General features: G+C 42.2%; 1 protein-coding gene across 2 annotated transcripts in view; it reads right to left on the reverse strand.

The window, feature by feature from the left end:
- The window catches only part of rmdn2 (regulator of microtubule dynamics 2), a 93100-nt gene extending 69626 nt beyond the window's left edge, over positions 1–23474 (reverse strand). The window contains exons 1-2 of one of the 2 annotated variants that reach the window (XM_084321353.1): positions 23356–23474; positions 21167–21636 (exon numbers count right to left, since the gene is read on the reverse strand). In XM_084321353.1, the coding sequence (XP_084177479.1) occupies positions 21167–21627 (461 nt within the window). In that variant the 5' untranslated portion in view covers positions 21628–21636; positions 23356–23474. The remainder of the gene's footprint in view (positions 1–21166; positions 21637–23355) is intronic. The other variant, XM_084321354.1, reaches the window with a different exon arrangement.
- Between the last annotated feature and the right edge of the window lie 2382 nt (positions 23475–25856).

Raw genomic sequence — 25856 nt, forward strand, 5'->3', positions numbered from 1 at the left:
TTGCTGCTAAATTCTGTACCGCGGCGGGATAAGCTTCATCAGCCCACCAGCCACCTGTCGGGCCGACTCGCCTCTTGGCGTCGGCCGGGTGGGATACCGTTCCACCACGTCAGGGCAAAGGACCGATGCCACCTGCTCCACTAAGCACGGAACACCAGTGGCGGCTAGGGATGGGAATTGATAGGATTTTATCGATACGATTCCATTGTCAATTCTGCTTATCGATTCGATTCTTTATCGATTCCCTTATCGATACCTGATCACTTCATAATTTAAATAAATAAATTGGAATTGCAACAGAACTAAGCTGGTTAGAATAACAACATGCAACTTGACATTTCTGATTGTCATTTATTGTTGAGCCCCCATGTCAGGGGCGACAGTGGCTCGGGAGGTAGAGCAGTCGTCTGGCAATCCGGAGGTTCCCGGTTCGATTCCCGCTCCTCCCGGGCAGCGTGTCGATGTGTCCTTGAGCAAGACACTTAACCCCTATCTGCTCCCGATGAGCAGGTTGGCACCTTGCATGGTTGCCTCCGCCGTCGTTGTGTGAATGTGTGAGTGATTGGGTAAAATGTAAGGAACAAATTGTAAAGCGCTTTGGATAAAAGCGCTATATAAAAAAAGCAGCCATTTACCATGTCAGAAAAATACAAAAACTGTACAAAATAAAACATTAACTATAGCCTACACTTAAATAAAATAATGTATTTGAGATTCTCTTAAAATGGATTTATTTTTTTATTCTTAAACTAATTTAATCTATTGAATAACAGGTCGTTATTCATCTGACTCTCTCACACACACACACACACACACACACACGCACACGCACACACACACACACACACACACACACACACACACACACACACACACACACACCTCCCCGGGCCCCTTTCCTGTAAGGTATTGGCTTGTGTTGCTACACGGACACATTTGTATGTTGCACCACGGTACTTCCTGTCTTACAGAGTACAGACTAGTAAACAAACACTCCGTCTCTTATTATATGTGAACTAAAGAGTACAAGGTTTACACAACAGCCCCCACCGCTGTTTTATTGTATTTGTACCTGTACTATCCGCTGTCAGCTGTTTATCTCTCTCTGAGAGCTTGATTAATTAGCGTTAGCTCACGTTAGCTAGCGTTAGCTCCGTGGCTAATTTTAGCTCACCCTGAACTAAATCAATGACTAGGTTCTAAAGCATTCAAGTAGTTTTCACTGCACATAGAAGTAGCCAAACAGCGGGAGCATTTCGGGAGCATATTACCAAAACCCAGGCAATTTCAAGCCATTAATGAATCAAATAGAGTCTGCCATGGCTACATGCTAATGCTAACGTTATTGCGCAACTGTAGGAAAAACCTGGCAGCGATAAGGGAATCGAAAGTCACGGGAGCCACACGGTTCCAGGCATCGGCCAATTAGGAACTCTCGATTCCCATCCCTAGTGGCGGCTGCTGACCAAAGTCTATTACTAGTGAAGCACTACTCCACTAGTAGTCATGCAACAACCTCCACTGCGGTGTGCACCCGTGAAGGGATAAATGAATGAATGAACAAAAACTCTATTAACATATTGCAGAATGGGCTAGCCCAATACACACAATTGTTAAGGGGATGCATGCAGACCAGAGAAAACGTTAGTCCTGTCTACATCAGGGTCCCCCATTTTCAATTCATAGATTCACAAAATGCACACCTGCCCTGAGCCCTGTCGTCAGCCCATCCACCCATGTAAAGGGTAAATAAGCCTCCGCTAAACCCCCAACATTAGACACCGATTGACCGTCAGCATGAATGGTTAAGAGGAGGGAAGAGTAAAGACAGCCCCGGCAGGGTACATGGGAAAGGCGCCCCAACATTGTAGCATTAGCACCAGCTGCGCGCGCTAAGATACTTGGAGAAACATCCAACAGTGAGTCATGATGACCACGTTTATCCAAATATCCCGCCCCCCGGGCCAATACATCGGCCGGTCGTCTCACGAGACAACAAGCAGTATTACACATGCCAGTACCAACACCTGCCAGCGCAGGTCCTACCTGAGCGCGACGTAGCTCGACTGCCAACCGTCGCGCAAAGTCCATCGAGGAAAAAACACAGGATAGGACCGCCGTGCTGTCTGGGCGTGCTGAGAAGGATCCGGGGGCTGGCGTACTTCTGGCGAAGCCCAACATTGCGTAATTTTCTCCCTACGTTTCATAATAAAGTTCCTGTTTGAAAGTGCATGCGAGCTGCTTCCGCGTTTGGAAAAGAATGAGGAAGGGTGAGGCGTGACCACTTCCGGCGTAATATAGAGGCACGCATGGACATTGTACATATGTACATACTGAACACTTGTGTCTACGTACGTGACTTCTATTTTATACTTGCTATACTTATTTTATTTTATACTTATCCTTTTGTCTAGCACAGTCTCTGGAGCGTAACAGAAAGAAGCATTTTGTATAAAAGTATTCTGTACTTCTGTATGACAACTAATAAAGAAACTTGAACTTGAAACGTGCAAGTGGGTGCATTTGTTTTGTTTCCCAGAGCACACTAGGTGCTGGAGATAATGATATATCTCAGTAGGCAGAGCGAGACGCAAAGCCAGATGATATATAACAGCAAGGCACAGGACAAGAAGGCCCTACAGAGAGTGGTGCGCTCAGCTGAGCGTACCATAGGTATTGCACTACCACCCCTGCAGGACTTAAATAACAAGAGGTGCAAATCCAGAGCCTGCAGAATAATGAAAGACCCTCATCACCCCAACAACAGCCTGTTCAAGCTGCTGCAGTCAGGCAAACGCCTGCGCACACCAGCAACTAGGACAGAGAGACTTCGGCTCAGCTTCTTCCCCCAGGCCATCAGAGTCTTGAACACTAAACTCTCCACACACAAGCACACATGAGCACACACACACACACATACTGTATGCGCTCACACACTTAACAGTCACTTTAGCACACACACACACACACACACACACACACACACACACACACACACACACACACACACACACACTCACACTCACACTCACACTCACACCAAACGGTCACTTTACAAAATGAAAAGGTCACTTTACTTTATAAAATGTTTTAATTCAAATTTAAATAAAAAATAAAGAACAGGAGTGGTTCTTGTATAGCAATAGATGAATGAATGAATGAATGAATGAAAACTTTATTTAACAGATTGCAGAATGGGTACAATACAGTACGGCTCAATACATACAATTGTTAAGGGGATGCAGACCTGAGAAAGACGTTTGTCTTGTTTCCATCAGGGTCCCCCATTTTCAATTCATATAGACATTTATGACATACACAACATACATGACATTTATGGCATAGGGACATATAGGTATTTAGTACTGATACATTTGTGACATAGGCGGTATTCAAATATACAGTACTGTTACCCCAAGATCCGGACAGAGTATATACATATGATGGGGAGGGGACTGTACATTAGGATGGGGTGGGTGGGCGGGAGGGAAATATACATACGGCGGAGAGGGAATATATACATGCGGTGGGGAGGAGACTGTCTATTAGGAGGTGGTGGGGGTTTTGGGCATTTACGGTGGCCAGTTTCGAATTGCAGCCTCCCGTAGGTGCTCTTTAAGAGCGGTTTTGAATGTGGGCAGGGATTCACATTCCTTTACAGCTTTGGGTAGGGCGTTCCACATTGTTGTGGCATAATTGCGAAACGTGTTTAGTCCCTTGTTTGAGCCGAATCTGGGTTTAACATGATTTGTTGAGCTTCCTCTGGTGTAGTGGTTGTGGTGTTCACTGACCTTTGGGAAGTATTTTGACATGTACATGGGCACCCCGGTCGTATAGTGTATCTTGTAGACCAGGCCCATTGCAAGTTGCTGTACTCTGTCGTCTACTCTAAGCCATCCTAGGTTGGCAAAGTGGGCAGGGGTGAGGTGGGTTCTGGGGTTCAGGTCAAGTAGTAGTCTGACCAGTTTGTTTTGTGATGTTTGTAATTTTGTTTTAAGCGCCTTTGAGGTGCTTTGGTACCATGAGGTGCACGCATAGTCATAGTACCCTTGAATGAGTGCTCCTGCCAGAGTCTTCAGGGTATTCTTGTTTACCAGAGAGGAGATCCGGTACAAGAATCTAGTTCATTGGTTGACTTTTTTTATTACATTGGATGCCATTTTGTCACAGGAAAGATTTGCCTCTAGGATGGAACCCAGGTAGGTAATTTCGTCTTTCCTTGTGACAATATTGTCACCCACTGTAACTGAGAATCCGTCGGTCTTGCTGAGTTTGTTATTTGAACCGAATAGAATGGACTCTGTTTTGCCCATGTGTAATGATAGTTTGTTATCAGCGAGCCATATGCAGATTTTGCCTAGTTCCGTGCTGAGGGTTTTTTCAACCTGCAATTTGTTCTTGTCAGAGACCAGCAGGGCTGAGTCGTCCGCAAACAGGAACAAGTTGCAGTCACAGGCTGACGACATGTCATTTGCATAAATTAGGATATAGCAAGATAGCATAAGGATATATAGTATAACCAGTGATGTACCTGAACGCGTTCAATGAACGATCGTTCATGAACGCGTTCGTATTTTGGGCGAACGTGAACTGAACGTACTGTATTTCCGCTAAATGGACGTAATTGAGAACGCGTTCATTCTCAGCGCTGTATAACGGCGTTCAAAAGTGCGTTCATTCTCAGCACTCTATTATAACGGCGTTCAAAGGTGTGCCAGATTTCATATGCCTTTCAGCCGAAAACCCAGTTAAAACACACTGTAAACAGGCTTCAAAATAATGCGGAAAACCACCCAATCTGGCAACGCGCCTGTCACCCCCTGGCTACATCATAAGACTCCTCACAACAAACAGTGGAACCGCGGAATCGGCGAGCAGTATCATGGACGAAGCCGAGAGCTGCAGCAGCACTCGCTCAGAGTCAGACTCTACGGCGTCGGCGTATGAGCATTTTAAAGAGTTTAACGTTAAAGTCAGTATACTGACTCAGACGGAAAAAATCTAACGTTTGTCTGTAAACTTTGTCCACCCGGTTTGAATAAGCAAGTCCGTACATCGACGACGTCGACAGCAAACCTTAAACGGCACATTGAGAATAAGCAAAAGTCCTGTTTTTGTTTTCATAATAAAGACAATTCAAGCAAAGTTTTTCCTCATGTTTTTGAAAATATACTGTAGAGATGAAAGCTGCAGCTGCTACTAGTGTGGACAGAATGGGCGGCAGCAAAGCGTTATGGAAATGCCAGTATTCCGATTGCTGTCTGTGGTTCAATCATTTTTACAAATAATAGCTCGCAGCAACGTATTGAAAAAAGAACTATAAACTATAAATTAGTTCATTTTTGAAACCATGAACTTTAGTTCAAATCTTTTTATTATGAACTATGAACTGAACTAGTTCATTTTAATAATTGTGAACTGTGAACTGAACTAATTAATGTAGAAAGTGAACTTTCCCAACACTGAGTATAACTGTATATTGTATAGGGCTGTCTCCGACTAAAGATTTGGATGGTCGACTAGGATTGGCCAAAATTTGCCGTTAGTCAACTATTGGTCGACTTAAAAAAAATAAAAATAAAAAAAGTATAATTTTTTCTTTTTTCTTTTTTTTGTTATCATTCCATTTGGGCTGCGGGGGGTGCTTAACACTTTGAGTGCCACTCACGGCTAATCTCGTGTTTACGATAGTTACGTTGAAAGCCACTCACGAGATTTCTCTGATTTTTTTTTTTAGCGATCTGAAATCATATTGCATCACGCGAGCCTACCCTAGCCTACCCAAGGGCCGCCGGCGATCAGATGTGAAAAAAGCGCCCCCTATCGTCTCCCAGATGACATCAGGGATTTTGGACTCAATGAAAATGGATGGGGGAAAAAAATATTCCAGTCCACATTTTCCAGTCCACTGATGCAGCCGGGGTTACCAGAGTTCATTCTGGAGACTCTGAGCCGCGGCAAGCATGAGTTCTACTGTATACACGTTAGATCTATACACTTATCGATTTTTTCGAATGGTGATCAGGAATTGGAATATACCAGTTGGATACCATCTGATGTCAGGTAAGGAATCTATGTTATCAGTGTTAGGATAATCAGACTCGTTTTGATGAAGATATAACCTTTTTTCTGATATGTGCTCCAGTGGTTTCACTGTAAAATCCATGAGGAAATGAAAACGGCTATTATCAGCACGCGCCTCGAATGTGCGTGCGTGCACGTATACTATTGAGCATCTAGCGTTTATTTGAAAACGATTCATAAATAGGCCGACAAATATCAACATTCTGGAATATTCCAGTAAAAGGCGATTATCACAAACGGGTGCTTTTCAAAATGCTCTCAAACGGAAATGAAGCGATAAAAAACCAATCTGCCTTGACAGCACTGACTGGAAAATGATTATTTGATAAGCGACGGGCAGATTAGACACATAGCCATAATTTAAAACATAGATTAGGCGATATTAACGTTAGGGATGGGTACCGAATTCGGTACTTTTGAGGTACCGAACCGAAACACGTCGGTACTACAGAGTATCGAATCAAGTGAGAAACCGAAAAAAAAATAAAAGAAATTTTTTATTTTTATTTTTTTTCCATGTCAACGTTCACACGCACAATATATGCTTACCTAGGATTTGACTTGATTCAACAACAAAGCAGTCGGAGCAATGACAAGCCGAAAACTGTCGAAATTGTAGTTATTTGAAGTTTGGATTTTTTTTTTTACGACTGAGGTAGGTAAATTAAATTTATTGAGACTAAAGTACAGAAAAAAGGTACCGTTGGGTACCGGTATCGATTCACAGGTACCGGTACCGGTATCGGTTCAAATGTGAAAGGTACCCATCCCTAATTAACGTTAACATTGGCGCCGATGGTGGCATTCAAGCACTAAGTCGTGCGCCCCCTGGTGGCACTGAAAGTGTTAATCTTGATATTTGTCTAGTCTAGTGTGTTCATTAGATGGGTGAAATCCTCTTTCAGTGCCTCTGTGCCTGTTTTCATAGGCAGTTAGCCTCTGGTATGCGTGCCATTAGCGTTAGCCACGCTTCTAGGCCTCTTATCTTTTGGAAAGAATGATAAAAAAATAAGAAATTCACTGATAGCTTTTCCTCCAAAATGCGCAGGAATCAATGCACAAAACTGCCTGAACTGGAAACGCTTTACTCAACGTTATTTAATTCTTTAAAATACAACAACTCAACTCGACTAGAAAATCAAGTTAATGTACTAAAAAAAGAGATCAATGCCATATACAGACAACAATCGGAAATACAAATACGTAGCACAAGACAACAGCAGTACTCCCAAGGTTCTAAACCTAGTCACCTATTAGCCATGCGATTAAGAATTAATGCAAAATTTGCAGATATAACTACCATTAGAGCACAACAAGTACTTGAAACAGACCCTGAAAAAATAAACGATACATTCAAAGAATTCTACTCCGACTTATATAAATCAGAAACGACCTTCGATCAAAACAAAATGGACACATATCTTAATCAAATTATTCTCCCTAAACTCTCAGAGGATGACGCTAAACAGTTAGAAACACCGATCACGGACTTCCGGTCTGACCGCGGAAGAACATGGCTGCTTAACTCGCGAGCTCCCCGACAGCAAAATGATGTAGCCCCGAGAAACATTTAGTAAAAACACCAGGGTATATATTTAATAGGGATGACAGAAGGGGCTATCACGAGACGTAGGGCGACCACGATTACAACTGGAAAGGACGACGGAATGGCAGAGAATGACGAAGTAACGGGAGGAAAAGATGGCGACGATGACTGTGAACAAGAAGCCACGCTGTTGAACATATACAACGAGCTCAAAGACTTCAGAAAAGACAATGAGCGTCAATTTCGGGAGATAAGAAATGACATGAACAAAATGAACGACAGGCTCGATGAAACTGAGGGGAGAATCGGAGAAAATGAAAATGTGCTTGGTGCGGCGACGGTTTTAATAAAAAAGCAAATGCAGAGGCAGGCCGACGTGGAGGCTAAGCTACTCGACCAGGAGGGCAGGACGAGGAGAGAGAACCTGCGGGTGTATGGTATCCCGGAGGAAAAAGAGGGGAAAGACATGCATGGATTTCTAGACGGCTTGTTTAAAGACGCCCTCGGTCTGCCTCATGACATGGACCTTCGTATCGAAAGAGCACACCGGGCACTGGCCCCGAGGCCTAACAACCCACAGCTGAAGCCACGGTCAATCGTGGTTAAGTTTGGGAGTTACAAAATGAAGGAAGAGATAATATGCCGAACTTGGCAGAAGAAGAACGTCTCATGTGGCAACGATCGCTTCTATGTCGACCATGACTTCCCCACTGAAATACTGAAGAAGCGAGGAGAATATGCCGAGGCCAAGAGAATAATGAAGGAGAAGAATCTCAAGTTCCAGACACCGTATCCAGCGAAGATGAGGGTATTCTACGAGGATGGCACCCGCCTGTACCAGAGCGCGGCGGAGGCGACGGCGGATATGGCAAAGCGTGGATTCAAGATCACCGTGGTGAACCCGACTACCGACCCGGACCGAGAGGAGATAATGCGGCTGTCTACCTGGCAGACGATGGGAAGAAAACGGGGACCGGGGGACGACATGCAGACGACGGGGACTGAACGCCCCACACAGCAGGGCAATGGTCATCACGGATACCGGGAGAAACTACAGGGATTCAGACGGGGACAGTCGGAGGCGGACAATTGAGATAAAGTTCATGAAGCGCATGAATACAGATAAGTCACGGGGGCATCGTCATAGAGTAAATAACATCAAAAAATGTCAATATGTATATAGAGGAAAAGACAAAAAGGGGGGAAAAAAAAAAAAAAAAAAAAAAAGTGAGTGGGAAAAAAAAAAAAAAAAAAAAATGTGAAATGAAAATAGAGGGCAATGGATAGAAGAATATAATAAAAGTATGGGAGGGGAAATATCCCGGATGGATACAGGAAAAATATAACGAAATGAACCACAGGCCATCGTGGCTATGTCATAGAAGTTACAATGTACCAAGATATATCTGAAAGATATACAAATGTTAATGGCTGGAAACGTTACCGTTTTGTCAAGTTCAGTTGAATTGATCGCACTGTATATAGATTACAGTGTGAGCCATACGTTACGTCAGGGTTTACAAGATAATAGGGGCACAGTTTTGGGCAATCTGCCTCGTGCCGTATGCACTCCTCTGTTAGTCGAGGGGGACCAAGGTGCATGGGTGAGTATCGATTTCACCCTCGGTACGACTGTTCTATCTGGGGTCATATCGAACGTAGCTTGGGTAAATGTGGGGGGGGGAAGTGTATTTATGTTTTTATATGTTCTTTTTTATTTCATTGTATGCTATACTATTATATATATATCTTCACAGTCTCAGGCACTAGACTACGTCATGGATTGCACAGGGGAGATGCATTACGAGAAATATGGGGCTGATTAAAATAATATCGTGGAATATAGACGGATGTCATCATCCCATTAAGAGAAAGAAGATATTGACGTTCTTGAAACAAAAAAAGGCAGATATTGCACTAATTCAGGAGTCACACCTGGATGAGGAGGAGTCGGCCAAGCTTAAAAGGGATTGGGTGGGACAAATATACTATAGCACGTTCTCTTCTAGGAAGAGGGGGGTGGCAATATTGGTGAGAAAAAACTTAGACCTAAAGGTACACAATAGTTTCTCACATGATGAGGGAAGATGGGTTATACTGGATGCTGATTTAGAGGGACAGAGGACTACTTTAGCTAATATATATGCGCCCAACGGGTCGTCCTCAGACTTTTTCCATGAGGTATGTGAGGTGATCAGGAAAATAGGGAATAGCAACGTAATCATAGGGGGGGACTTCAACTTGGTTGGAAACACCTTGATAGACAGATCATACCAACCCAAAACCGCTGACAACACAGGGAGACTGGCGGTTGGTGTTCTGATAGAGAAGTTGGGTCTAGTGGATGTTTGGAGGGTTATGAACCCACAAGAAAGAGACTACACGTTTTACTCTCACCCACATTCCTCATACTCTAGGATAGATTATTTCCTGATCTCTAGCGCACTGGTAGAACAGGTTGCAAGTACTGGGATAGGGAACATTGTAATATCTGACCATGCTCTGGTTGATTTAGTGATCACATCCATGGAAGAAGGGCAACGATCTCGGAGATGGCGATTCAATAACCTGATGTTAAATGATGAAGGATCGTGTACGTACATTAGAACTATATTTAAGGAATTTTGGGAACTTAATGAAGGGTCAATAGATGATAGTGGCATAATGTGGGACACATGTAAAGCTTACATGAGAGGACGACTCATACAATACGGTGCGATACTAAAAAGGGCGGAGAAACAAAAAATGACAGCGTTAGATGAGGAAATTAAAATACTTTCGAAACAGCACAGCCAAAGACCAGACCCAGAAACGTGGAGGAACCTAAGCAAATCCAAATACGAATTGAACAACATATATCAAAAGAAGGCTGAATATGCGTTATTTAGGACCAACCAAAGATATTATGAACAAGGGGAGAGAGCGGGTAAAATATTAGCGAATCGGGTTAAACAAATGCATAATCAGAATATTATATCCTCGATTCGTAATAAAGATGACAAGATTATTACGGACAAAAAGGAAATTAATAATGTCTTCAGGTGCTTCTACCAGGACTTATATACCCCACAGAAGGCGGTGGATCAGCTAAAAATGGACGCGTTCTTCGACAAAATCAAATTACCGTCATTATCGAAACAACAGGTAAAATCAATGGAGGGGGGGGTCTCGATAGAAGAAATACACGCGGCAATCAACAGCCTTAAATTGGGTAAAGCACCAGGAGACGACGGGTTTACTCCCGATTTCTACAAACAATTCAGTGATATAATCGCTCCGAGATTATTAAAAGTATATGAGGACTCACTGATAAAGGGGGGATTGCCCACTAGCTTGAGATCTGCCACTATTACATTTAGGGATGCCCCGATCACGTTTTTTGCCACCGATACCGATCACCGATCGTCGTGAGCCATATCGGCCGATACCGATCCGATACCGATAGTTTTTGATTAAAAAGAAATTAAAAATTATTTTATATAATTTTTTTTTTTTTTTTTAATAAAATATATATATTATATAATTAGACTTGTACTTGTATTATCTGCGAGACATCGCCACCACGCAACAAGTCAAAATGCTCGCTATCTGCAAACAGCTCCACTGTCTGTGTGTACTCTAGTAGCTCCTCCTGATATCAACAAATGCTCCAGCAAGTCTTGTAGTGCATGTTGATACCTCCGTTAGCTCGCGTTAGCTGACGTTAATTCACTGTTCAAAACGAAATGTCCGATTGAACTAAATAGTTGTCTTAACGTCATCTAGCCGGCTAGCAGTAGCTACAGATAGCTCCTGATATCAATGTCTTATAACATTGATTGAATGCGTATTCGAGCTGAGGGCTTGCTGAATGTGAAATGACCAAAGCATAACGTTACCAATAGGGTCCCGCTGCAGCGCCGGAGAATCCTTTTGCTCGCTATCTGCAAACAGCTCCACTGTACACACAGACAGTGGAGCTGTTTGCAGATAGCGAGCAAAAGGATTCTCCGGCGCTGCAGCGGGACCCCATTGGTAACGTTAAGTGCTTTGGTCATTTCACATTCAGCAAGCCCTCAGCTCGAATACGCATTCAATCAATGTTATAAGACATTGATATCAGGAGCTATCTGTAGCTACTGCTAGCCGGCTAGATGACGTTAAGACAACTATTTAGTTCAATCGGACATTTCGTTTTGAACAGTGAATTAACGTCAGCTAACGCGAGCTAACGGAGGTATCAACATGCACTACAAGACTTGCTGGAGCATTTGTTGATATCAGGAGCTATCGGTAGCTAGCCGGCTAAATACCGTTAGACAATGCCTACTAAAAGTGAATAGTTGACTGGGTAATTTTGTTTAAACAGTAACGATAGCTAGGTAGCTAACGTTAGCTCAGGTCGAATGCACTATCTAGACTCAGCAGAGGAGGTCCGCCTCCTCTGTGTTTACAAACTCTACACGGGTACGGGCGGGGCTAGGGAGGAGGAGCAGTTTGCAGGTCCTGTGCGTCTGAGACAATCGAGTGAGATATCCACTTGATCAGTTTCCGCGATCGGCGAATATGACTAATTATCGGAATTCCCCGATCGCATATTTATACTGATTATCGGCCGATAACGATCGGTGGCCGATCGATCGGGGCATCCCTAATTACATTACTACAGAAAAAGGGCAAAAACCCTCAATGCTGTGGAAGCTATAGACCTATATCCCTGAGCAATTTGGAAGAAAAAGTATTGGCAAAGATACTTGCAAATAGAATAGAAGATGTGCTACCAACTTTGGTGCATTCAGATCAAGTGGGCTTTGTGAAGGGGAGAAACTCAGCTGATAATATCCGCAGACTCCTACACATAATGTGGAAGGTAAGGAATGATATAGAACCTACAGTAGCCTTCTCATTGGATGCCGAAAAGGCCTTTGATAAGGTGGAATTTGCATTCTTATTTCACACACTAGAGCGCTTCGGGTTCGGTCCATCGTTTACTGGGTGGGTAAAACTGTTATACACAAATCCGATGGCATCAGTATTGACCAACGGGATCGTATCCTCGCCCTTTAACCTAGGGCGGGGGACGAGGCAAGGTTCTCCGCTTTCTCCCCAAATGTTTGCGCTTTTCCTCGAACCACTTGCTATCGCACTGAGGACTAATCAGGACATCAAAGGGATAATAGCGGGGCAGGTAGAACATAAATTATTTTTATATGCGGACGATATCTTATTGGTATCCAGCAATCCCCGAACAGCAGTTGGGATCATTGGAAATGTTATCGAGTCCTTCTCCGAAATATCTGGGTACACAATCAACTGGAGCAAGTCAGAAGCAATGCCTCTCTCTAAATGTTGTCCCCCTGATATCAGAAGGGGGTGGCAATACAGATGGATGCCGTCAGGGTTGATATACCTAGGAATAAAGCTGATCCCAGGTCTGAAAGAGTTGATGCAAGCCAATATTGCCCCTATAATCGAACACATTAGTGCTCTGACCCAGAATTGGGCCAAAATGAATATGTCCCTCCTGGGAAAGATAAACCTAGTGAAAATGATACTAGCTCCCAAATTAAATTATATCCTATATATGTTGCCGCTGACTCTCCCGACCCAGTTACTCAGACAGTATGACAAAGTCATTAATGTATATCTGTGGGGGGGCAAAAGGCCGCTATTTGGACGGGCCAAAATGTATGCAGCAAAGGAAAATGGCGGTTTATCCCTGCCTAAACTAGACTGGTATCACTATGCATTCTCGCTCTCCCAGCTCTCCAAACTGAATCACTCGTCTGAGGAGGCACCTGCTTGGGTCAAGATGGAGGAGGAAATGATATATCCCTCATCTCTGGAATCCTTCCTGACACAATCAGACAGACCTATACCTCTTAAAAACCCTTTGATGGCATTTATCAGGGAAACTTGGAATCAATCGCACAAAATGACTGGTGATAGCCCATACTTAACTACGAGAGCCTCTATATGGTATAATAAGAAACTAAAGATTGGGAAGAAATCAGTCATATGGGACGATTGGGTTAAAAGGGGGATACATGTACTAGGTGATATAGCCGGGGAGGATGGGGTTTTGCCTTTTGAGGATATTAAGGAGGATTTTGATATAGATAATAAAAACTTTTATAAATTCCTACAGATTAGACATTGTATATCGTCATCAATAGGAGGACCAAAGTGCGGCCCAATTACTGCAATTCAAGAAATATTCTATAAAGGATGGCGCAGGAAAGGCGGTGCGTCAAGATTTTATGATGTTATAAGAGAATACAATGCACCCAAATTGGCGGGTTTGAGATTGAGCTGGGAGAACGATGTACATGAGGAGATTACTGAGGAAATGTGGGAGAAACTGGTATCCAAATGGAGTAAATTCTCTAGGGAGGCGCAATCACAACTTATTTTTTACAAAGTACTGAACAGAAGCTATTGGACGCCTAGTAAACTGGCCAGACTGAAATTAAGGGACAGTGACATCTGCTGGAGATGTGAGAAGGAGACAGGCACTTTACTGCACATGTTGTACGAATGTGAGAAGGTCCGGAAAATGTGGGATCAAATTGTGATATTCCTAAGTAAGGTCCTGAATGTGAAGATAAATAACGCCCCAATGGCATGTGTTTTGGGTATAGTACCGAAAGGGATTAAACTGCCTAAATACCGGGGAATGTGGTATAGAATGGCCATGATATCAGGATGTAGAATTGCATTACGACATTGGAAATCACCTGTTGATATTACTTTTAAAGAATGGATGGAACTAATGTTTCGGACAGCATCATATGAAAGGGTGACATATAGAGTCGCAGGGAGAGAGGATATTTTCGCTGAGATATGGGACAGTTTTCTACACCTGACTGAACGATCTGAGGACAAATGAGTAAGATGGGATTACAATATTATCAAGGATGAATATGAAAAAGGGGATTTGATCTGATGGTACTTGTGCTCTATAATATATTATGTATATATGTACATATATTTTATGTCCGGATGGTGTGTCTATGGAACGGTCACTGTCTCTATCACACCCACATGTGCGCAGATATAGCCACATACAAGTATCTAGGATACACATATTCATATGTGTACATAATAGGTTTACACGCACTCATATACACAAGGATAAGGTATACACGTCAGGGGCACACATACATGCACATACTCATATATAGGAAATAGACATACATACACCTACATATACACATAGTTGAGATATAGGCTTTCACTGACACATAGGGGGATACACAAGTATATAGGAGACACACACAGGCGTAGCTGAAACGTAAAAAAATAAAAAAAAAAAAAGAGAAAAGAAAAGAAAAGATGCAGCACATACCTGCTCGCAGGTAGATCGGTCTACATGTAACGTATGACGTATATATATATATATATATCAGGGATGTATATGCACAATGTATAGTATGTTTTTTTTTTTTTTGTACGTGCTTCTTTAATTTCCATGTCAGTTATTAGTGTATTTGTATGAGTCTCTTGTAGGGGTGGACGGTATAAACGGTATACGGTATAAACGGTATGAATTTGCTCTACGGTATGGATTTTGCCTATACCGTGTAACCGGTAGTGCAGCTCTAAAATAGCAATGACGTCATGTAACCACAGCGCGACTATTTCACTCGCATTTGCCCCTAAAAATAGATAGAATTAGTCATAGATAATAGATATGTGCGAACTGGAAAAAGTTATTTAGGAGGCTTTGCGCAGTGGGCGTGCCAGCCCCTCCCGCACGCATGTAAACACGGGTCTACTAGTAGTAGTGGGACGGGACGTCTCCCTGAGCTAACGTTACAAAATGACCCAGTCAACTATTCACTTTTAGTTTAATACATGATGAGGCATTGTCTAACCGAACGGTATCTAGTCGGCCAGCTACCGATAGCTCCTGACATCAACAAACGCTCCATCAAGTCTAGTAGAGAGTAGACGTGTATGATAGCTCCGTTAGCCGTTAGCTCACGTTAACGCAACTTAGTTCACCGTTCAAAACGAAATGTCCCATTGAACTAAATAATTCACTGAGGCGTTGTATTAACGTTATATATCCGGCTAGCAGTAGCTACAGATAGCTCCTGATATCAATGTCTTATAACACTGATTCGATGCGTATTCGAGCTGAGGGCTTGTGAATGTGATTTAACGTTATACCAATACTAGGGCCCAGCTGCAGCGCCGGTGAATCCTGGCCGTAGCTCGAGGCTACTCGAGTATAGGTCCAGCTGCAGCTCCGGAGAATCCTGGCCGTAGCTAGAGGCTACTAATGTACACACAGACAGTAGAGCTTGTTGCGTGGTGGCGATGTCTCGCAGATAATACAAGTACAAGTCTAATTATATAATATATATATTTTATATAAAAAAAAAAAAAAAATTATATAAAAAAAAAAAAAAAATTATCAAAAACGATGATACCGTGATATATACCGTTACCGTCTATGCTTCAAATTATACCGTGATATAAATTTTAGACCATACCGTCCACCCCTAGTCTCTTGCATGTTTTGTATGTTGTCACAAAAAATGAAAAAGGCGAATCTTGGATGTTGCATATTATGCTGTGAAAAGGTACTCTGTAAATAATGTAAAGATTTGTGCAAAAATATCAATAATAATAAAAAAAAAAAAAAAAAAACACCGATCACACTAGAGGAACTCAAGAAGGCCATATCCGAAATGCAAAGTGGTAAGGCTCCTGGAAGAGACGGTATCCCACCAGAAATGTACCTTTCTTGTTGGGACATAATTGGACCCTTATTACTAAATATGATCTTATACTCAGTCAAGGAGGGGAACTTCCATAAAAACGACAATATTGCACTCATAACAGTCCTTCTCAAAAAAGACAAAGACCCCACCGAGTGCGGTAGTTACAGACCCTTAAGCCTCCTCGGAACCGATATCAAACTGTACTCTAAGGTATTAGCCATCAGATTACAAAAGCATATGACGTCTTTAGTTCATCCGGACCAAACTGGCTTCATAAGAGGTCGCTTGATCACTGATAACATAAGACGAATACTGCACGTACTAGATGCCGATAAGGACGACACCATACCTAAGGCGATGCTGTCCCTGGATGCAATGAAAGCTTTTGACAGGCTGGAATGGTCGTATCTATGGGCAGTATTAGAGAAGATGGGGTTAGGTAAAGGTTTCATTGATATGATTAAAGTAGTATACAAAGACCCATCGGCCATGATTACTACAGGTACAATCATCTCCAAAATCTTTCCGGTATCACGCTCAGCCAGACAGGGTTGCCCTCTTAGTCCCGGACTATTCGATCTATCATTAGAGCCTTTAGCACAATATATAAGACAATCCCAATCCATACAACCCATCGTAATCAAGGGCACACAACATAAAATTAGTTTATATGCGGACGACGTAATAATGTTCATGCAAAACCCCAACACCACACTGCCTCATCTGCTCAAGTTGATTGAGAACTTTGGTGATTTATCGGGATTCAAGATAAATTGGCCGAAGTCGGCTTTCCTTCCACTTAACACCCCTGCAAAAAAAGATATAACCCTCCCAGGAGAGATACCTATGGTAAAACATTTTAGATGCTTGGGAGTGGAAATATTCCCCACCATAAGACAAACGGTGAAGCACAATTACACAAAAATCCAAAACAAAATCAAAGACGACCTTGATAGGTGGGCAAAACTTAAAAACTCAGTACAGGCACGGATATCAATAGTTAAGATGGACGTACTACCTAGAATCAACTTTTTCAGTTCAATGCTACCGTTACCCCCTCCAGAGGGTTACTGGAAAAGATTACACTCCTCCACATACAAATTTATTTGGAATAACAAACCACCATGTATAAAAAGATCCACCGCACAGAGAAATAAAGCAGACGGTGGCATGGCATTTCCAGATTTTTTCCACTATTTTAAGGCATACACATTAAGACCATTGACAACATGGTTTGATCCCCAAGCATTAGTATCCTGGAGAAAATTAGAAGAAAACATAGTAGCCCCACATAGACTGAAGGACATAGCATACACTAAACTACCAATCAAGCATTGTGAACGGAAATTTGGCCCCATAATTACTCATGCGATCCGGATATGGCGTGAAACACAAAAAAAATATCCTAACCCACATAAATGGCACAATCATACTCCCTTATTCAATAACAATGCACTCTTAATTGAAAAACGACCTATAAGATTCCCTATATGGGAAGAGCAAGGCATACATTCATTAGGGGATGTTTTTAACAAACAGGGTTTGTGTAGTTATGGAGACATATGCAAAAAATGTAATCTCTCCAAGTCCACATGGCTTTTTTACATACAGTTACGGCTATGTTTGAAGTCTCACGGTGTTCCATTAGACATACCAATTGAACACCACAGATACCACAAATTCTTCTATGAAAGAGAGACATCGAGAGGTTTTGTTTCAGATTTCTATCATCAATTACTAACGTCCTCATATGAAACCCTCCACCTAGACTCCGTCTGGAGGAGGGATATACCAGACCTGGAAAGTGATTTTGATTGGCAAGAAGCCTGGGCAAATATTCGATTCACATCAAGGAACCCGGACCATCAACAAATCAATCTTAACTATATTCACAGGACATACTTGACTCCTATAAGACTGAAAAAAAATGGGTCTTATACAAGACTCCAAATGCTCCCAATGTACAAATGGGGATGAAGGGACATGCACATGTACTGGGACTGCCCACCAGTTAAGATATTCTGGAAAGATGTGACCCAACAACTATCAAAACTCGTATCTTGGAATATACCTGTACACCCCTCTGTATTACTATTGAATGATGTTTTTGAGTTTGCAGTGCATCCACAGCTAAAGAGATTGGTTTTATCGGGTATCACAGTAGCTAAAAAGCTGATCGCATCACGCTGGTTTCAACCGGAAAAAATGTGCCGGAAAGTTTGGTTTCTGACATATCTCGATGTGATTTATCAAGAAATATCTACAGCAAGAATTCTGGGTCTCAATGAATCCAAAATGACAATGTGGTTAGAAGTGGTGGAGAGAATAAAAGCTAGCTTATAATGGTAGTGTCTGGTTAGGAGCGAGGGATAATGGAGGTACTATCCAAAGAGGGGTCCGGGAGGGGGGGGTTCGAGCTGGAGCATATGTGTGTAGGTTTTTAGATAACAGGTATTAGGGGTATATCCTGTATAAGACATTGGTATAAATGGTAATTTCGTTGGATATACACTGTATATTAATGCTTGTGTATCTTATCGTGGGTTTGTCATGTTTGTTTATATGTGTGTTTAAAAAAAAAATACAAAAAAAAAATACAAAAAATAAATAAAAATAATAATAATAATAATAATATTATATATATATATATTTTTTTAAATTATATTCGACTAAGAGGTTGGCCAGTCGACTACGGCTCCTTTTGACCGATTAGTCGACTAATCGATTAATAGGGGTCAGCCCTAATATTGTATAGTATAGTATTGTATAGTAGTGTACATAAGACCCAGTGCCTCATCTGTAGCTTAACACTGTATTGCACTATCGCAGGACCTTAGCATGTCTTTTACCATGCATTTTAAACTCTATGTACATTATACCTGTTATGTCTTATTCTTATTACTTGTGTTATTGCACAATCGCTGCGGGCATGACCACCCGCATTTCACTGTATGCCCTGTATGCCGTGACAAATAAAACTCTTGACTTGACTTGACTTGGAGTTGGCCCGGGAGCTGCTCTATGTGTGGCTGGCTGCCCACTGCTCCTAAAATAGTTCAGATGGGTCAAATGCAGAGGACGAATTTCCCCAAGGGGATTAATAAAGGTTCAACTTATCAAGGCTAAATGTCACAATTATCATTGTCCATGAAATAGATTTGGGCTTAATGCATTTATTCAGAAGTAACGTGGCCCAGACCAGTGAAGAAAAAACCAACAACCCCTACTTCTCTGCTTAGCTGAGCCACTGCTGCTTTACACCAAACAGCAGCAGGCTAATGACATCATAAAGACAGTGGAGGCCTATGATTAGCTCCAAGATTAACGACATTAACATCAGTATCTCAGTAATGAGATACTTGGTAATCTGGTTAAGCTAATAATTGTCTTGGTAGCCACGATCCACTAACAGTAACCTTGGTTAGCTTTCTCTTGCCGATGTGTGAGACTAAATAATAATATTCTTAGCTGATGACAGGATTGCTACACATTTTGAATTTTACGTTTTTTGTATTTATTGCTCATTGTTTTACACTTGCTAATAATATTATCAATATATTGTGACATACGGTACACAATTCATCTCAGGGGCAAGCTACTTTCCCCTCTCTTTCTTTTAGATACCTGAACATTTTCCAAATCCTTTCCTATAGTTTCCTATAGTCCTAGAAACCTTCTATGTTTTCCAGACCTGTAAATAGACAAGAGGAAGAAGGAAGGAGACGAAGACAGCGACTGACAACAATGTCAACAATGTCCAAGTCAATGGAAAAACATAATTTGCAGTAGTCTGCCGAATGAACTATGCAGGCGAAATGCTGAGTGGACAAATATTTAAAGATTACGAATGTCTATTACTAGCTGCAGAGTAGATTGCCACACAAACCCCTCAACGTGAAATACACGTTATAAACTGATACTTAGTTACAATTAGAATGTATGAACTAAGCAGGTGAAATGTTGGTAGGTCAGGTATTAGATCCCCATTGTATATTACTACAACATTAAAATCCATGGACTTAATCAAATTCAAAACTGCACAAATTATGTTTCTGGCAATAAAAAAACAAATTACCAAGCAACATTAAAAAAAAGTCCATGGCTAGAGAGAGTGTTTATAATTTTAGAGGGACATTAGCTTTAAACCTATAGTGTACATATAACTCTTAAACGCATGTGCATTGCAGTTTGTGGGGTAGGGTATCACGCTAGAATGGTCTGGATGTGAGTATAAAATTAAGCAACAATATCAACCAATTTAAAGGCAGCTATAAACAAACACTTATGGACACATACAGTATAAGAGAGAGGAGCTTGAGCAGTAATGTGACTAACTGCCTAATATATATTTGTTCTCCTATATATAACCGATCGTCCTGCTATTCTCCTTTATCTGTAATTTCTCAGCCTCTCCAGTTAGTAGCTAGAATAATAAACTTAGTGTAAGAGGCAATAATCAAAGAATCTGGATAAAAATCATTGCTTTATCTGTCTGATTCTGATGACGCTGTCGTCATTTTGAGCCTCTCTTGGTCCATATATGGGCATAAGTGTGTGCTATGACACGAGGGCTTCCCCAATCTGCAGGCGCATTGAGCAACTTTGGTTCTGCTTAGACTGGTGTGAATGCGGGCTGGTTCGCCAGAAAGTACCAAGGTTCTGAGATTCCAGAACGGAACTGGCCAGAACCAGAAACGTGCCTGTCTGAAAGTGGAAATGTAGAAATATTCATAAAATGTGAAGGGTAACTTAAACCAACCAAAATGTATATAATAAAAAAATAAATACTGCTGCTCCAATCGGTGCCAGACAACGATGGACTCACCCTCCCTCGCTCTCTGCCTCCTCTGAGCTCTGACCCGCAGTTCTGCCCCCGGCAATGGCTGCCGTGGGCCTCTTCCTCCGTGTGGGCGTGGTCCTGTGGAGGGAACTGGCTCTGCGTGGCGTGACCCCGCCCTCCGCCCTGCTGCGTCCCGTCAGCTCCTCCCTCACGTGGTCCTGGAGGGTCGGCAGAGCACTCTTCAGCGCCTTCATCTCATCCTTCAGCTCCGAAACCACCTGCATTAAGGCCTCGAGGCGTTCCAGCACCTCGGTCTGGCCACTAGACATGCCTGGACTCTCCACCACCATCATCCCAGCCGCACGCTCATTGTAAATATTGAGGTATGCTGCTGGACAGGAGTCTCTTCGTCTGGCCTTCTGGCCGTGGTACCAGGCCGCAGCCAAGCTGATACCAGCCACCCCGGCCAACGCCCCCAGAACCAGCACCTTGTCTGCCTGGGCCATCCTGCAGACCTGCAGAGAAAAGAGAGGGCCAAAGTCAATGATGAGGTCAAGTCTTTACTGACAATGTGTTGTTGGGCTTACACCAAAGTTTGAGCTTTACATAATAAGGATGGGGATGGGGGGAAATATAGGACTATATTAGATCTGACAAATTGTTGTAGTTCTGTGCTTAATAAATGCTATTCGCTCTGCCTCGAGCCACCGTCTCCGACTCATCTCTCGGCACTACACTACCAACGTTACCACCTATTGTATGATAAGGAAAGAGGCAGGGAGGGGTTGGTCAAAGGGGTTCACTCAAGAGAGAATAGGCAGCGGTGAAATATTTAAATAACAATGCCATTCCTGTTTTCTTTTAGCCTCCAGCCAAAATTGTATCTCCAGCAGTAAACTCCACCTAAAGAAAACTGCATGATTTGCATATCGTATATGTCACAAATGTAACAGTACTAAATACCTGTATGCCATAAATGTCATGTATGTTGTGTATGTCATAAATGTCACTATGAATTGAAAATGGGGGACCCTGATGTAAACAAGACTAAAGTCTTTCTCTGGTCTGCATCCCTTAACAATTGTGTGTATTGAGTCGTACTGTATTGTACCCATTCTGCAATCTGTTAAATAAAGTTTTCATTCATTCATTCATTCATTCATTCATTCATTCATTCTGCAAAATGTAGCTAAACTACTAAACAAAATGTAGCGTACAGTGTAACTATATGTTGCAACTAACAGAGCAGGAACATTAACGAGATGAAAGGTCACGTTACACTGGCGTTGTTACTACAGCTGCCTTACTGGAAACGGATTTACAGCTGTCCTCACATTCACCTAGTAGTGTACCATGGGGCACGGTATGTTTAACGTAGCTACTGTAGCTAATTGGATAAACACTAATCTGTAATGACATTATATTAGCTCACTAGCACAGCAAGGGGTCTACAAAACCCATTCACACATAGTGCAATGCAATGACAACACGTGACGTCACACACATGCATGACACCTATATGTCATGTATGTTGTGTATGTCATAAATGTCTATATGAATTGAAAATGGGGGACCCTGATGGAAACAAGACAAACGTCTTTCTCAGGTCTGCATCCCCTTAACAATTGTGTGTATTGAGCCGTACTGTATTGTACCCATTCAGCAATCTGTTAAATAAAGTTTTCATTAATTCATTCATTCATTCATTCATTCATTCATTCATGTGTTCGCTGCTTACTACAATTATAGTAATGACTTACTACAATACAGTATAGTAATGACTTACTACAATACAGTATAGTAATGACTTACTACAATACAGTATAGTATGGGGGACCCTGATGTAAACAAGACGAAAGTATTTCTCTGGTCTGCATCCCCTTAACAATTGTGTATTGAGCTGTACTGTACTGTACCCATTCTGCAATCTGTTAATACACTTTTCAATGAATTCAATCAATCAATAGTAATGACTTACTACAATACAGTATAGTAATGACTTACTACAATACAGTATAGTAATGACTTGCTATGAATCACTAGCAATCACTGGCATGTGGACACTGCGTTTGTCCTGCTAGCTCGGTTAGCCACTAAGCTACCGAGTAAACTATAAGTTGTTCCACTGGGTAAGTGAAACATGTCCGTCTGTTTAGTTTGAGTGATACAGCATCGAGTCAAGGTGTTATAGTTAAATTGTCATGTGAACGTGTCAAATTAGCTATGTCAGAGACCTTACTGGCAGGAAAGTTGCACTCCTCTTTCGTCCCTTGTTTTGACAGCTCTCCGTGTAACTACCAAGATATTCCGTCGAAGGTGTGGGTGGTGTGTCCCACGATGAATAGTTCCGCTTCGTTACCAGAGCCTCAGACAGCGATTTTCTCTACATTCCCCGAATAGGAAAAAAAAAAAAAAGAGAGAAACCAGTCTACTGGCCTGTCTGACCAGATAATTTTTGTTTTGGTGGAATAAAATGGGGCTCATCGAGCTGTCAAAAAGGACATTTGTCTCGCTTTGCTTTCATTTGCTAACACTGCAACGCTACCTACAATATATAAATGTATAATAGAGTATGGAAGTAGAACTGAATTTAAATGAGTGTGTAGCCTGGGGACTGGGAGGGGTAGGGCTTTCACTCAAGAGAGAAGAGACAGTAGTAAAACATTTAAAGAATGTCATTCCTTTCTTTTCTAGTAAAAGAAAAGAAAACGAGGAATCAAGTGGAAACAAAAGAGCAATTTATGTTCCATAAAAAAATGTGCCATAAAAAAAAATAGAATGAAAAAAGAATTTAATGACTATATATCATTCCAATTTTGTGCATGTTCTAAAAGTGCCCCCTCCATTTGCATGTTCTTGGTATCTAGGGACATCTATCTATTCCCAGTGTCAGAAATATTGTGTCTTACTATCTTGAGTAAGTTGTAATGAACCAAAGGAGAATATACGTTTTCTTTCTTTTTTCATCTTTGACTGTGAATAACACCATGCTAAAATTGACCAGACATGAACAATTTACAAAAAATATAAGCAAATGAATAAAGGGAAGATGATTAAATGGAAGATTTTGTAGATACAGTACTGAATTCTGCCATCCGGACACTTTTTTGCCATCCGGACATCCGGACACGGCAATTTGAAATATAGAATATAGAATATCAGGCCTATAAATTACCTTATTATAGCCAAGTTGCACATGGATTGGGCCAAATCTCCCCTTTCCAATGGCAGAGTTCAATCTGTATTTAGTATCACCAGGCGTGCAGCAATAACCATGAATGAAATCTACTGTAAGTACAGTTACTTGTTTATAATGTAGATTTCTCAGCCATTTTTCATCAGATTGCAACGCCGTTTTTTGCTAGACGTTCACAGAAAGGTAGAGAAACTAACTCTGATCTAATTTATGCCAATAACGTTCAGGTTTGTGGGAGATAATTCCGAAAAATAAGATAAATTAAAAAGTAAATCCACAAGTCATATGATTGACAGGAGCAGGCTTGAGCTGTGTAGTGTCGTTTTTAGAAATTCCAAAGCCCATCGAAAGCCCTGGGTATCCTCTCCTCATATGACTACAAACAAAATGGCAGCACACATTTCCTAGCTGTTACAATCACAGCCAGCGCCTCTCTCTCACCTGCTGCTTCCACACCCTTATATGGGCAGCTTCCACACGCTGTCAGCCAGGATCAGTCGACACCTGAGACTCATCAGGTCATCACCAGCCCTGACAAGAGACCTGCGTTTCCTGCCACTCCCTGTCTGAGTGTTGCTACATCTACCTAGGATCGCCTGCCGCTCGGTCTACGCTGTCTCCCGAGACACCACCCGCCTGGACGTTCCTGTGAATCATGAGGAGTGCTCCTGCTCGCACCTGTCGCACATTCCTGTTAATTTTACCTTGTCTGCTTGGTACCTCCATTAAACAACCTAAACCGCCTCATTCTCCTCTCCCCTGTGTTCTGCTCTTGGCTCAAATTGACGCTACCCTAACAGAACACTCGGACCAATGACGAGCCCAGCACCACAGGACGCTGGAGGATTGGACCAGTTCCAGACCATCCTCGACAGTCACGCTGGATTGGTAAATCAACACACAAACACGCTCGCTGCGGCCTCTGCCCAAATCCAAGTGTAGAAGGGTGGATTATCCCTGCTTGTGGGAGTAGTAGTACACAGACACTGGGTAGTAGGATACTATAGAATTGGATCTATATGTACCCCCGTCTTTGGCCCGGAACGTCGTCCTGGAGGGCTTGCAGCAGGAGTGGATGGGGCCCAGGATTTACTAACCTGGGGACTGGTACTCTGGTCTCCCTCGCCTTCCAAGGTGGTCAGCAGTAGCTCCCCACACACCCTCACTTCCCCCAGTACCTCCGACAGCCCTCCCACACCCAGTGACTGTCAGTTCAATAGTATTATTGGGCTTCCCTTTAAGCAGTACCCTTCCTTGACCACCTGTATAGACCCTTCAAATGCTATTCTGTGAATGGGGTGTAAGGGTTAAATAATTATGCAGTCACAATATTTACCCAGGGTTAGAATAGCAAATGGAAGAAACAGACACGCAGACAATGCTCCCAATAAGGTCTACTTTATATAGAAGCCTGGGCAGGTTATCAGTTACAGTTAATATTTCCAGTTTATGCATACATGGCACCGGGTGCTCTCACTGTTAATGTAGGGGAAACTATTTCCACCATAGGCACCGCGTGCTCAATACATTAATAACACC

Source organism: Notolepis coatsorum (assembly GCF_963971535.1).
Source record: "Notolepis coatsorum genome assembly, chromosome: 9".
Taxonomy (NCBI): domain Eukaryota; kingdom Metazoa; phylum Chordata; class Actinopteri; order Aulopiformes; family Paralepididae; genus Notolepis; species Notolepis coatsorum.